Source organism: Silurus aristotelis, assembly GCF_946808225.1.
Source record: "Silurus aristotelis genome assembly, chromosome: 18".
Taxonomy (NCBI): domain Eukaryota; kingdom Metazoa; phylum Chordata; class Actinopteri; order Siluriformes; family Siluridae; genus Silurus; species Silurus aristotelis.
Genome location: NC_139591.1, coordinates 8,648,459 through 8,663,976, shown reverse-complemented (window position 1 = coordinate 8,663,976; position 15,518 = coordinate 8,648,459). Strand labels below are relative to the sequence as shown.

Sequence of the window (15,518 nt, the reverse complement as noted above, 5' to 3'; positions counted from 1 at the left end):
GATACAACTGAAACGATGGGCCAGCAGCATGCATAGGTTGCAGCATATTAATCATGTGGATGTTGCAAAAGCTGCAACCTTCATAGATAGAGCTTTTATACTTCTGTGCTCAGCAGTTGTCATGGTGATACCAGAGGACTTGGGTTGAATATGAGTAATATGCTAAAATGCACTGCAATTCCACCAATGTGCTATCTACTCTTTCCATTGACAGGAACGCTCACTTTTATTGTTCTCAATATTTTTTTTCTGATAAGACAGGTTCAGTTCAGGTTTAGCAGACACTATGGGATACTGTGCTTCAATCAATAAAAATATCAATATAACCATCTGCATGTTCCATTATTAAAAGCTACCATTGAAAAAAGTTACATATTATCTAAACCAGTTTAGAAAAATGTGAAACAGTATAAAGCCAATGATGTAATTGATTTTGAATTATTATATTTACAGAAAAAACCCTGACTTTAGTTTAAAGTTAATAACAATAATGAATAGGAGTTAAGAAGAGTTGATAACAATAATGAATAGAATTTGTTAGAATAAAACACTAGACACAGCAGAGACAACACTTTGCTTGAACCAATTCTTTTTTCCATTTTTGGTCCAAAATGCAATTCGTTTATGTAATATTAATACACATGATTATTTAATCAGATACAAAACATTTTATATTTACATGCACATTTGCATTTTTTTTAATTGTACTTAATACTTGGGATAAAGTGTTTTCGAATTATGTAATACTTCCCACATGGACCACAATAGACTAGTACGAAGTGAAAGTGCAAAAGGTTTACACTCAGCATGCAGTGGAACAGAAAGGAACTTAGATCAATAACCATGTTTAAAGATGTGAACAAAAGTGTGTGCTGAAGAGGGGCTTCATGGGAGATTTATATAATGGCAGTGAGTCAGAAAGTGATTCACTGAGGAGAATGGAGAAAAAGTGAGAAGAAGAAAGTGAGATGGGGAGGAAAATGCAGAAAATAGATAGAAAGGGTTGCAGAGAGTGGAAGTGAAGATTTTTCATTTTATACAACATAGCGATGAAGGTTTAGCTAAAAATGTTTGGTATGTACTTAAGAACTCTAGACATTCTCAAGTCTAAGAAATTTTCTTTTTATAATTATATATATAAAAACACCTGCATCAGTACAGCAGCAATACATTTAAACACGAATACCAACATGTAAAACTCTTATGAGATCCGTAGTCCCAAAAATGGCTATACAGATGTGTAAAATATTAAACAAGGATGGTATTTTTCTTCCTGTGGTCAGCTGTGTTTCATTATTGTTCTCTCTGCCATTTTGAAGCAAGGATCACAAGGTAAAAATCTACACACCCTAACGTCTCATCTTGCACATAAATAACTGTCATTTTACAATATATCTATTTATATGTAACTGGACTTTGTGTTTGATTCACACATATACACACTTATGGTTACAGACATAGTGGGAGAAAAGGACATCTGTGTTTAAGTTCTTCATGGCAACTGAGCCTGAATCCTTCTATTCACCAGATGTTAGGGTTTGAAACACGCAGAGCAGCCCATCTTCGTAGTTGTTGTCAGCTGAGGGGAAATAGTGTCTGGAACCACTGATTTGAGAATATCGTTCTCGCTGGCAATGATGTGCTTGACCAGGAAATTTGCAGCATCATTGATGTTTAGATTGTCCTATAACATTAAGAGAGAGTGATTAAGTATTAGAAAACTCATAATGCAATTGTTTTTCATTATAAATCCTCTATGTTAACTCACTTTGAACATTTGCATTTGCACTATTCTGCATCCAATAAACATTGATTAAAATATTTATTAGCATATTTGTACCATGCATGTTAAGATAACTGACTCAACTGAATTACTGTGTACTGTCATGTTTGCACATATTATTCATCAGATATATGAATGGAGTTCAAGCAACATTTTATTTGCATTCCATTATAGGACATAATTCCTGAATATCTTGCAGTTAAATTAAATTATGCAGAAATTACAGTTAGATTTTATTTAAATTATTTTATTTATTTTACGCTCCTGACTCCTATTTACACACAGTGTGAGATGCACTTATACTGCAGTATGATTTTACTCAATACTTTCTTTAATCCATTTAAATCAAAGAAACACTGGCAATTTAGAAAAATGCATCAAAATGGTTTTGGTTTCTTGTTCAAGGAAAGTGGATGGTAAACTAAAATAATTAATTGATTAATGAATTATTAATAATTAATATTAATTGACTTGCACCATAGTCTCTGGTCTCCTTCAGCATCTGTTCGATTTGACTTTTCCCTTTAATTAGGAATTGAATATTCATGACCTATAATTAGAGGTCTCCTACATCTTGTGATCTCCTGGCATTGGCCACCTGACATCCTATTAGAGCCTAAGCAGGCTACATAAAGTTGCTTAGCTATTTCTAATCCAAATCCTATTTTCTTATCTGCAGGTGACTGGTCGAAAAGTCAAACACTACAAACAACAGCTTTATCGTTTGATTGTTTAACTAGACAACATAGCATTATTCTTTTATGAACTATACTAAAAACTAGATACAATATTTTAGATCAAATGAGCTTCCAAATATCATGAGCTTAATAGCATGAGCTTACAAAAATAATTTTAAGATGTGCTGATAAATAACACCATTATGCTAATGTATTAACTAATTTGCAGTTTGGTGCTCATGAAATTAAAGGGAAGATAAGAGTGAAAACTAGTATGAGACTTTTTGAGCTAGACGTTAGAAATTAAATGTTTTTTTTTTTTTTTGCCTGCTTACGCCTTTGTTTAGTGTCTTCCGTATTCTCTCAAACTTTAGCAACATAACAATATGAAAACCAGGAGTTTTCTAGCTAGCATTAGCTATACCACTTGTGCTCCAGTCAGTCCTACTTTTTTTTCAAGCTGTGAAAAACATAGCTCTCTACAGTAGTTGCGCACAAAAGTGCATGCAATATACTTTAGATGAATGAAGAATAAATCTAATTATTTCTTACGTGTATCTTAGCTGCTAGTGTGGGTACAGATATTTGATCCAAGAAAACGCTTCATTTCTACAAATTTCATTAACTGTGTGAACAAATTTTCTTTTACAAAAAATATTTTAAAAGAAAAAAGAAAATAACTGTTCACCTGATTTATAAAAACATTGATAAATGCACATATTAATTGTTCAACTGAGAAAATTTTTATTTTATTTGAAAACATGAGGCAATATTTAATTTGATGGCTGCAACACAACAGGGCCATGTTAACCACTGTGTAGCCTCCCCTTTGAAAACTAAGACAAGTTGCTGTAGTTTTGTAGAGGAATGTTGTGCTATTTGTGTCCGATATAGGATTGTAGCTGCTCAACAGTCCTGAGTCTTATTTGTCATAGTTTTAATTTCATGATGTAATTTTCCTTTTTACTGGAAAAAGGTGTGGACTGCAGGAAGGCCAGTTCAGCACCAGGACTCTTCTAAAGCTATGTTGTTGTAACAGTATGTGGTTTAACATTGTCTTGCTAAAATATTCAAGACCTTCCCTGAAAAAGACATCATCTGTATGGAAGCATATATTCTTCTCAGCATTAATGGTGCCTTTCCAGGTGTGCAAGCTGCCCATTCCATTGACACTAAAGCATCCCCATAGCATCAGATATGTTTTTTCTTTTTATTATTATTATTATTTTTTAAAGAATGCTAATAACAAGCTGTATGGTCCCTCTCCTCTTTATTCTAAAGCAGTGTCCCGACCCGCGAGCCGCAGACTGGCACTGGTCCAGGGGTCAATTAGTACAGGGCCGTACAGAAAGAATACATAACTTACATTATTTCCATTCTATTTTTTATCTGATTCTGAACAATGTTTTATTTTGGAAAATTACCGGATTCTCTCCACCACATCTGTCTATGACTCACTCTTGATGCATGTCAAGATGCCTCGGTCACATGTCTTACCTCCATCCGCTACCTGCTCCGGCCGCTAACACATAACACATTACCGCTAAATTAAAACCCCCAAGCTAGCAAAATTAACAAAAAACAACACAGTGGAATCACGTTTATTATTAAATTTAGAAAATACAAGTTTTTATGCCGGTGGTATCATTTTATTTTGTTGTATTTATCCGCCACACCTTAAAGGCCGGTCTGTGGCACAAAAAAGGGTTGGGGACCGCTGTTCTAGAGGATGCTGTGTCCACGGTTTCCAAAAAGAATTTTGATTTGTCTGACTAAATAAGGTTTAATCTTTGATCTTATTACCAAAGTTTTAGAGAAACACATGGCACACAAATGTAATAACTGTACAAGTCTAGGTATTTTAAACCTTGGTTTTAAATATTTATTTTTAATATGGAATACCCTTTGAATTATGTTTTAGGTCCTCTTTAGGTATGCCAATACTGAAATAAATTGTCACATGGCAGCCACACATAATTTTTATTAATTTACATTTCTAAAACTTACAATTGTGCATACAATCTGCCTATGCACATTTGATGAATTTCAATGTTATTAGAGAATTCTGGTTAAAATGTATCTATCATAAACCATTTAGATTTTTTTCCTACACAATGATGATAAATGAGGCCCAAAGTGTGTAACAGCTTGTGTGTGACTGAAGTGCCACTTCTACTTCTGCCCTTTTCTTTTTTCAAATGTATTGATGCATGTGAATGGAAAAGATATGAATGGAGGGATTGAAGCAAGGTCTGGCAGAAAAACTGCTAATACCACTTATATCATTTTTTAGAAGCTTAGAGCTTTAACTGCATATTAAAATGTATCCTAAATTCTATTCCCACATCTACAGTACAGTATATGCAATAAGTCAGTATGGTATCACAGATATGTGCAAAGGGTTATAGACCTTTGCTTTATTACTAAATATCATACTAGGCCATATTTGTAAACACAGATTAACTCTGGGAAAAAATTGCATTAATATTGCCAAGTCAGTATTACACCCTACCTTGGCTGAAGTTTCAAACCATCCCACAAATCCGTTTTCTTGGCAGAACTGGTCCATCTTTGGACCATTATTGACCAGAATGTCTTTGCTTTGGTCACACTTGTTGGCCAGAAGCACTGTGGTAATGCTTTTGCCATTAGCAAGTGTCAACTTTGAGTCCAGGTCCTCCTTCCATTTAGTGACTGCTTCAAATGTTGTGGGTCTGGTGACATCGAAAACGATGAACGCCCCCATGGCCTCTCTGTAGTAAACCCGCGTCATGTTCCCAAAGCGCTCCTGACCTTTAGGATCAGCAAGACAGACAAAAAAATATATATATATGAGAATGGGGAAATAAGCACATCATTTGGTTAGGAAATGTTTAACTGAGTGTTATATTTATAAAGAAAATTCTGGTTTATTACTATTATTCTTTTTACCGATAACATAGTTTATGAATTTAAACTTAATTCAAGAGATTTTTTTTTTTAGACTTTTCTTTTTTTGGGCATGTATTCACATCTTGGGTAAAGACCAGTATTACAATAGTTCTCTCTGGTTTGTTTACAGCAAATACTCCCATGTGATCTACCTCCAAATCTTACTCACATGAGACTAGTTCTCATATGATTGCACACATACCTTCCACGTGGGAAATGAGCCTAGTTCTCAGACACACACACACACACACACACACACACACACACACACACACACACACACACACACACACACAGAGAGAGAGAGAGAGAGAGAGAGAGAGAGAGAGAGAGAGAGAGAGAGAGAGAGAGAGAAAGGGAGTTGGATGGCCAAAGATGGCACATGGGAAAAGTTTTTGATTATAAAATCGTGTTCTGTAGGAGGCACACTGAGGCCTCGCTCACCTGCCAATCCAAATGTGCCAGCTGGACCTGCTCTTTCATTTTACTACATATCTATGAGTAGGTCTAAACTGTAAACTCCCCAGTGTTGTATTAACTACAATGTTCATCTCTTTCCAAAACAGCTTACATAAACAGTGTAGGTGTTAATTTAATATTGGACATGTTTTCTGGGTATCTGAAAGTAAGCTGTTGTAGAGAGCTAAACAATTTTACATACATATAGTTTTATATCAGACGTTATCATATTGAGATCTAACATATATCTTTAATCGTTTGATCACGTGGGCAGCATCACTGCCTTCACTGTATTCCTATTGAGATAGAGCCACTGTGATTGTTTGGAGCACTAAGGCTCATGCCTACCTGCTATGTCCCACAGCTGCAGTCTTACAGTTTCTGAGTCCCAGTTGAGAACTTTGAGAGCGAAGTCCACCCCGATCGTGGCTCTGTAGTTCGTCGAGTAGGTCTGATGAACATAGCGCTTAATGATGCTGGTCTTGCCCACCCCTAAATCGCCGATAACGAGGATTTTGTACAAGTGTTCTTTCTGATTGCGCTGCATGGCTCTCTGCGCGCTCTTTCCACTCCAAATAGCGGAAAAACTTTAGTGATGCAGCCCAGGCTGACCCTGGAAGCCCCAGGCAGGGTGGGGCGGGAGAACAACTTGTGACCGGCATGTTGGAGTCTCTCGTGGGCGTCACGTTTCCTCTACCCCCTCTTCCCCCTCCTGAAACCGTGGAAAATCCGCGTGTTTGAGTGTGCGCTCGTACACACCAGAGTGTGTATTACTACTATCGTTTAACGTTTATTTATTTATTTTATTGGGTCCATTCGGATTTCCCTACATCTACTGTGCCTTTATAACTGATACATGCTTACACGACCTGTGATTTTTTACCTCGGAAAATGTTCTTGTAGTTAATAAAACCGGAATAATACGACAAAATACACCAATATATTCATGTATTGTTTATAGGATAATATTTAGGCCTTTAACACGTCACAACTCTTCCAAGACATAATATCGTCTATTAGTTGCTAAGCAACAAAACAGGAAAGGGTTTTGAAAGTACAGTTAGACTTAGAATTACTGTCCACATCAGGAAAAAAACTAATTAATAATATCCAGTAGTGAATAGATTCTATTTATTATTAATGATATTTCAACTAAATATTCGTATTCATCTTTCCCAACGCCAATTCTATTTTATCCCTACTCGGCTTACTGTGCGCGCGCGTGCGCGTGCGCGCCCACGCGTGCGACGGGAGGTGTCAAAGAACGCAAAGAGGAACAGAAAGAAAAAGAAAAAAGCAGACTGAGAATCAAGTTAACCACCGACTATTAACCATTTCTCCTCCTGACATAGTGTTGAACACATTAGATCCTTGCTATATTTTTAATGATATTCAATAGTAGTCTATTTCAACATTTGTTCCATACAATACAAATGCAACCAATAATAATTAATAATAATAATTATAATAATGATCATAATAATAATAATAATAATAATAATAATAATAATAATAATCATCATAAAATCTGAATAATAATATCTGTTTAGATAACTATTACAAAAGGTTTTACAAGATACATTCATTCCACTAACACAAAAGCATAAACTAATAATGATCAGCTTACAGTATATTACAGTAATATTACTAAATCAACACAAATGTCAGGTAGAAAAATACCTCACACTTATAGGCAATATCTACATTCTCCAAAAAAAAAAAAAGTCAAAGAGTAAAAGATGCAAAATGCTTTTTAGAAAATATACAAAAGGAAACACTTAAGAGAGTCAGCTGTTGGCAGTGTTCTGCATGCAGACATAAATTATTATTACAGTAAATCCATTCCATAAATATATTGCACAATGTCAAATAAGCTGTGGAAATATGCACAACATGAGCAGAAAGTTTAAGCACTGCCTTCACTAATAAATAAATAAATAAATAAATAAATAAATAAATCTGAACAGAACCTGTTTGGTACAAATGATGTCTATAAAAAAAAAAACAAGTGTAATTTCATTAGGGTCAAAAGAAAACATATATGACCGATTCACATTCAAAAGAACGTTATTACTTTACATAACATTGCAACAAGATGCAAAGCATGTGAGCTTGTATGCTTGTCTACTAATTTACTAAGCCTTAAGTATTGCTTTCCCTAAGTTGCGCATCACGCAGCCAGCCAGCCAGAAAATTCTATTAAATCAAAATAACTAAACACATTTAAAGAATGACTTCAGACTCTGTCTTTGCATCATTGTCTACTAAACAATTTGATCTGAAGTGTTAAACAAAACTGTTGAGTGTTACTTGTCACTGAAACACAGTCACCTGGAAAAGAATGGCATTTAAAGATTAGCTCAGTAGAATGGGTCCCATACTAACTAAAACAAGATATACTGTATATTATATATATATATATATATATATATATATATATATATATATATATATATATATATATATATATATATATATATATATATATATATATATATATATATAAATATATTCATATTTACTATAGTTTGCAAGAATGCCAGCCAAAAAACTGTGTTGTACACAAACAACAAATAATACAATGCCTCCATTTAATCACATTTGTTTTTATCTTACAGGTATCATTGTTTGACATTGTTGGAATGTGATCACTGCCTGAATATCAAGCACAGTGTAGTATCGCAATCCATAGTTCACTGGTGTTTCCTAAGCAAAAATGTATGCGCACTGAAAGCCCTCAAGCTTTGACATCTTTGTTGGTGCACCGTATTCTAAAGCGTACAAAGACCATTTTAGTCCATGCTGTTCAGACTCAAAGAAGCTATTCAGCTATGTTCACTAAATCCCTGCAGAGTTTCTAGAAACACTCTTTCATCCCTGATCCTTTTCTCGGTATAGCCTTGATTTCAGTTCTGCAGCAATGTGGATCAATACTTTGCAACAGTGTAGTAAAACCTGATTTTGAAATGAATGTCAAAACAGTATTCAAAATGCCCGCATGCCACCATTTTGGTAGCATGTAATTTGATCATCTGGAAGGCTAATTAGAGAGAGGAAGAGCTCTGGCTGTAGTTGCGGAGCATCAGTCGATCATACTTTGGGGAATTGCGCTCACACAGAGCCAGCCCTGAGTCTGGGCAGGTTGGAGAGTCACTAGCTGAGCCCAATGAGGGGTCCCTAAATGGGGATGGAGGTGTTAGAGCAGCCAGCTCCTCAAACTCCATGGTCCTGACTGCATATAAGGTGTCATAGGTGTTATTAGAGAGACTAGCAGGGGATGTCCTGCTGCTTCCACCTGTGACTACTCCTCCTGCGATGCCTACTGCCGAGCGAGGGGTAGCGTTAGCTGCAGCCACCACCTCTGCATAGGTGGTCACCATTGTCGAGCGCTGAATCTCTCGTGGAAGCATCTTGAAAGAAGGTGAGCAAGGGCCAGAGGCGTTTGTGGTACTGCCTGAAGGAGATCCCGCTGGCAGCATCATACTGTTGAGCTCGCTGATGTTTGCAGTGAAGCGGTTTACCACACTGCTTATTTGGTCCATAATGGATGTCTGCAACGGCCCACCTTGCTGTAAACGCTCTGTAAGGTATGTAGGCAGTCCTGCCACCGGCAAAGGCCGTTCTCTAACATTCTCCTCATCTTCACAGCAGTGCTGCATCGAACCACGCTGGCACACAGTGGGTAGGGGAGAGGGTGTGCGTGGGCGGTAGGTAACAGGGTAGCGCTGGCCACTCTGTGGCCTCTCATATGACACCTTTATCCCAGTATCTGAAGGTGCATCACAGCCTTTAGAGAAAGGTTTGATGATAGCTGTCTGATTGACCTCTTCTTTTCTCTTGATGTGAATGGAGATCCTCTTCCACAGATTTGGCCGGTACCCTCTTTCATTTTGTGCCCAAGTGACTGTTTTGCCATTTGAACTGCAGAAAGAAAACATGAATTCAGACCTGTGTCATCTGAGTCATTATAGCTTCAAAACCATTTTATTTTCAAAAGTAGTGTATCTTTTGAGTTATTACAAGGCATCAGTGATATTTTTACAAAAATGAATCTAAAATAAATACTAATCCAAATATTGAAAATGAATGGCACATCCATGTATTTAGTACAGTCTCATAAAACCCTTGCCATATTCCTTAATTCATACATTTGTAAATCTTTCCCATTTTTCTGATGTACAGACAAATGTATTTCATTTCAAATAAATGCTTATATTTATATATTTATTCAAGGTGTATATGTATCTGTATATGTAAAAGATATATATTGCTGTTGACAATGTTATCATGGAATTATTAATAGTGCCTGTCAGTATTTAACTGGCATTAAATGATGAATATGAGCTCAAAGTGCAAACATTCAGCTTTAACTGGAGGGAATCAAAACTGGGTGAACTTTCGAGCTTTCTGCTCAAAACCCTCCTAACTTCTTACAATCTGATCAATTACTATCTAATCAATGCATGTGCTGCATACCACTATAAAAGTTGACATTTTTCTTTGCTCTACAATACACTGTTCTTGGTCTATTCTGCTAAGTAAGCTAAATCTGTACAATTTCCATTCAAACTAATAAAGCATATGACTGTGTAACTGTATTGGCTCCAAAGTGGTTGCTCCAGATGAATAATTTTGCCCAGATGCTTGCTGCAGAAGCACAGAATGCAGAAGCATTCGTATCTTACAATATTGCATCCTGTGTAGCACACATCGGGCATATTGATGGTTAAATAAGTCTATCAATACTTCCTGAGCACTGGGATACCCAGACCACTTTTAGGCAACCTAGTTTTTCCGTATGAGGTAATTACAACAGTCCGTTTTACAAATCAACCACGCAAATTTGTCACTCTTTCAGCCGAAGATGCCCCTGTGTAGGTTTGAGAATCTTGCTTCCATATGTCTATACCCAAAATGGTCTATTAAACATGTGCAAGCCTTATATAGGGTGAATCACACCAACAGAATAACAATAAGTGCATGCCAAGTGGATTCTTAAAAACACCCATCACAAATTTCTGAAAGCCAAAGGCTGGATGCTTTACAGTGAACAAAACTGCCTATTGGGCAATTACTAATTTAGGGCCTCGATGAAATGAAACCTAACTGAACTGGTTCCTGAAAAGCCTCTCATTGCATATGATAAATCGTGGAATGTGACCTGTGCCAAAGTCTATTTTCACATTCCCATAAAACACTGTGTGGTGACAAAGGCATGATCAAGTGTCTTTTTTTTAATGGAAGACTGGAACTGTGGAGGAGAGGGTAATTTCACAAATCCATATATGATTAATTGTGCACTTTTTATATACTCTTGCTCCCCTGCTTCTGGTTTTTCATACACTGCACAGAGTTTTGATCATTTTTTTGTTAACTCAATTTTGCAAATCAATTGATTGCCTTCATTCAATTGAGCCGAACTGATATTTTATGACACTACTACACCCAGAAGGCAGCTATTTGATACTCAATCCAACTGTTTAACTGTCAAAGATGCATGACACAGAAGTAAAGGCCATATCCACTAATCCACAAACTAATAAGTTTTTGTTTGAAAACGCACATTTTTCTCAACGTTTTGGCCTTCTGTCCACACTGAGATGGTGTTTATAGTTAATGGTAATGTAGATTTTTGAATACACTCTCCAAAGTGGATACATTTGAGAAGAGAAGACAAGAATAAAAGAAAAATGCTCCCAAGACAAACAAGGAACTGAAAGCTGCGGCATGTGAAGCTAAGCATTTATGCTCAGCTATAAGAGATACATTGTTAAGCATAAAGGAAAATAAACATGGCGAGGCTAAAAAAAGAGATATGTAAAGGATTTATGTACATTCACAAAAAAATTACTTGATTTTATAGTGAACCTGGTATTCTGAATCAATATGTTCAGCAGTGGCAGATTAAATCTACAGCAACATGGCTGTAAATGCTGCAACTAACTAATGATTTTTTCCTGTGGCTTTCAGGATGGTGAAACCCTCTTTTTGTTAATGTTGTCCAATTTTAGCAGTTTGTGTACCTTAATAATTTCAGCAAGCGTGTGATGTGTAATTTGATTTCTGAGTGAATTTAATTAGCACATTTTGTTAAGAATGTTTATTATGTGTATTAGGAAATATATGTCGAAATAACATTATTTAAAAAAATATATTTGCACCCTATTTGTAATTGCTGTAAACAAATAATATAAGAATGCATAAATATCAATCACATCCACTATCTGGTAATTCCACTGCCAGGATGTTACTGCAAATGTACAAGATAATTATAACAAACCTGATATTGTCTGCTCCTGATCCACGTCGTTTCCACAGTTTAGCCAAACTGCTGGAACGGCTAGCCGATGAGGCGGACTTGCCATCACCCACATGCATCCTTACCACAGTAGATGTGGTAAAGGCACTGCGAACATTACGCTCTGGCTTGGCGAGCATGATGTAGACCTTTGGCACAAACATGCAGCACAAGGCAGTGGTGGCACTCAGACTGACCGAAAAGCACATAGTGATTATTTTGTAGTTGGAACCAAAATAGATAGGCACAAAGGCAAGCCAGATGATGCAGGTGGTGTACATGGTAAAGGCGATGTATTTGGCCTCATTGAAATTAGCTGGGACGTTACGAGTCTTAAAGGCATAAAAGGTGCAGCTGAGGATAAGCAGCCCATTGTAGCCTAATGGTGCCACAACCCCCAGTGTTGTTGTATTACAGATAAGGTGCACCTCTCGAATTGATGGGTAGTCATAGATGACCTGAGGTGGCTCCATGATGAAGAGTGCCACTATGATGGCCAGTTGCAGGAGAATTAAGATGAAAGCTATGATTAACTGGGCGCAAGCACTCATAAAGCGAGGCTTCTTGGTACAAATTTTTTTCTTGCTGCCAGCCAAGATGCGAGCGATGCGATTGGTCTTTGTGACTAGAGCAGAGTAGCTCATAGCAGGAGAAAGGCCGATGCCCAGTCTCTGTAGGTAGCAGTTTACTACATGTGGTTTGGCGATGAGGCAGAACGTGCAAAGGTAGCCCAGACAGATGCCAGCCAAAATGATGAAGCAAAGTTCCCTGCTGGAGGATTTCACAACTGGTGTATCATGGAACCTGATGAAAACAAGTGTCACGAAGGTGGTGGACAGAAGACCAAGGCAAGCAAAGACCACAGCACCAATGGGTTCAGGGTCTCTCCACTGTAGATAATGCACAGGTATTGGCTCACACCCTGAGAAACCGGAGAGAATTATTAGGACAGCACCATCTTTTGTGGATGGTGGAATGCATTTGTAACATTAATGAAAAAACAAGTACAGTGGTACCCTGACCTACTAGTGAATTAATGTACGAGTTTTCCGAGGCACGAGTCATCACTTGGTTGATTTTTTGCTTTTTTACGTGAGCAAAAAATTGAGGTACGTTTTCGAGACGCCGCTGCTAGATGGTGAAGCGAAGCCAGAAAGCGAAGACTGTGACGAAAATTAAGATAAACAAAAAAGAAAAAGTAAAAAATAAAAGTTAAGGGATACGTAGTGTACACTAGTGATAGCAAAAAACGAGTCTTCCATCCTCCTCCGCCTATCACCTCTACCCTCCACCTCCGACAGCGTCTTCGTTAACTCGTCTCATCTCCAATGTGAGTACACTATACACTGAATAAAACCTTATTATATATTTACATACTCTTTCTATTATGTTTTTATATAATATTTGTTATTTAGAAATGTATTTTCCTTATTTAATAACATGAAATCTTTTGAGGGTGGGAACGGATTAAGGGCATTTTGAGTATTTGCAATGGGTAAAATTGATTTGATGTGCGAGCAAATTAAGCTACGAGCTCGGCAATGGAACAAATTAAACTCGTAGGTCAAGGTACCACTGTATAATACCACCAATCAAAACAAAGCATTATAAATATAACTATATAAATATAAATATAAATGTAAATATAATAATTATGCACTGTGTAGTGGCTTTAAAACTAACACATAGGCTATTTATCATTTCCTTATTATTATTTAAATTCATTAATTTATTATTTAAATTCATACCAGAAAATATACTACACCTCAAATGTCCAAAAAAGATAAAAAGCACCATACTCATTCTTCTGGCATAGACTATAAAATTGTGATAGTTTATTTAGTTTAGAGCAAAGTTAATGTGATTCTCTTTTATGTAGAAAAATGATCTATACTAATGATACTAAGATTTTGCCCCTAGTATGTTTTACAAAGTGCAGGAGAAACAGATCTTGCATACAGACATCCGACTAAGACTATGTAATGAAACTTAAAAGAAATTAAAATTTTTTCACTGTACTTCATTGTAATGTGCATTTTTGTATTCTTGTGTTGCTTATGGGGGGGGGGGGGGGTTATTGGCAGGAAGATCATATAATACAAATACATACATACAGCATACTAGCATTAACAAGCTCCCTTTATTTACACTTAATTTTCATATAGAAGATGCTTCACAATTTTTGTACCTATGGATGGAAAATAGCTTTATCCTATCCATTCTTACTAGAATTTTTATTTTCTTGTATATTTGAAAACTTCTAATGCTAAAAACTCTGTATTTCATCTGTATTTCTTTTGGACATGTGTGTGCCCAAAACAACAATATCATGACATAGATTGATTATTGAGTAACAAAATAATAATAATAATGATTATAATAATAGAAAAAAAGAATAATTGTTATCTATCTATCTATCTATCTATCTATCTATCTATCTATCTATCTATCTATCTATCTATCTATCTATCTATCTATCTATCTATCTATCTATCTATCTATCTATCTATCTATCTATCTATCTATCTATCTATCTAATTCTTCCAAAAATATCTTTTTGTTTTTGATATCAGCAGTGATTTGCAAAAAAGGAAGCACTTGCCCAGTTCTCCTTCGAACATTTGGTGAGCTTACATTCTGGGATTACCCTGAAGAGGAACTGGAAAGACTGTGATAAGAAAGCCAGAAACTTTCCAAAGCACAAGAAGCTTTGAATGGAGGGCAGAGTGGAGGGGAGGGGAGGTGCTAGCAATTTGGGTAATCCAGTCAGTTGAATATTTTGCTGCTATGAGTCATAACCCTGCTGTTGGTAGTCTTACGGTTTTCTCTCTATGATACTCATTTCTACACAGACTCCAAGATATAATCTAATAGCTATATGTACCTATTACAAATATAAGAAATTAAAATGTATATGTATAATAAAATGTATATATCATCTGATTGCGAGCTGTTTTTCCATCAAAATGCCATAAATAACATGAAACTTTTTTTTTTTGCACAGAGGTGACATTCAGTCTCTAATCCACAAGTATTGTATATTGTGAATAATTTCTTTCTAGAAAAGATAGCAGTTTGAGGAGTACTCATTTATTTGCTAATGATACTACAATATTAATTTCCTGTTTGCCAATCATATATGCACAGTTCACTCCCATATTTTATAATTAGTGAAAACATCAGTCTTGAACCCCCCCAATCATAATACTGACAAAAAGAAGTTATCATAATGTAGCATAATACCATAAAATGCATACGCTTCTCTTCAACTGGAAGAGTCATTAGGAAGCCTTTTTAGCTGGAATGCTGCCTTTCACAATTGACCTATCTGGATGTTATTACTAACTTCCATATAGAGAAAAAGTATATC

General features: G+C 36.1%; 1 protein-coding gene across 2 annotated transcripts in view; it reads right to left on the bottom strand.

Annotated features, from left to right (window-relative positions):
* Window positions 1-1,150: 1,150 nt before the first annotated feature.
* Window positions 1,151-15,518, bottom strand: part of LOC310741328 (ras-related protein Rab-38-like) — a 37,653-nt gene continuing 23,285 nt past the window's right edge. Inside the window, exons 1-3 of one of the 2 annotated variants that reach the window (XM_083569045.1) lie at window positions 6,199-6,521; window positions 4,973-5,253; window positions 1,151-1,684 (exon numbers count right to left, since the gene is read on the bottom strand). In XM_083569045.1, coding sequence (XP_083425171.1) covers window positions 1,532-1,684; window positions 4,973-5,253; window positions 6,199-6,397 — 633 coding nt within the window. In that variant the 5' untranslated portion in view covers window positions 6,398-6,521 and the 3' untranslated portion in view covers window positions 1,151-1,531. Of the gene's footprint in view, window positions 1,685-4,972; window positions 5,254-6,198; window positions 9,772-12,130; window positions 13,071-15,518 lie in introns of those variants that run through there. The other variant, XM_083569044.1, reaches the window with a different exon arrangement.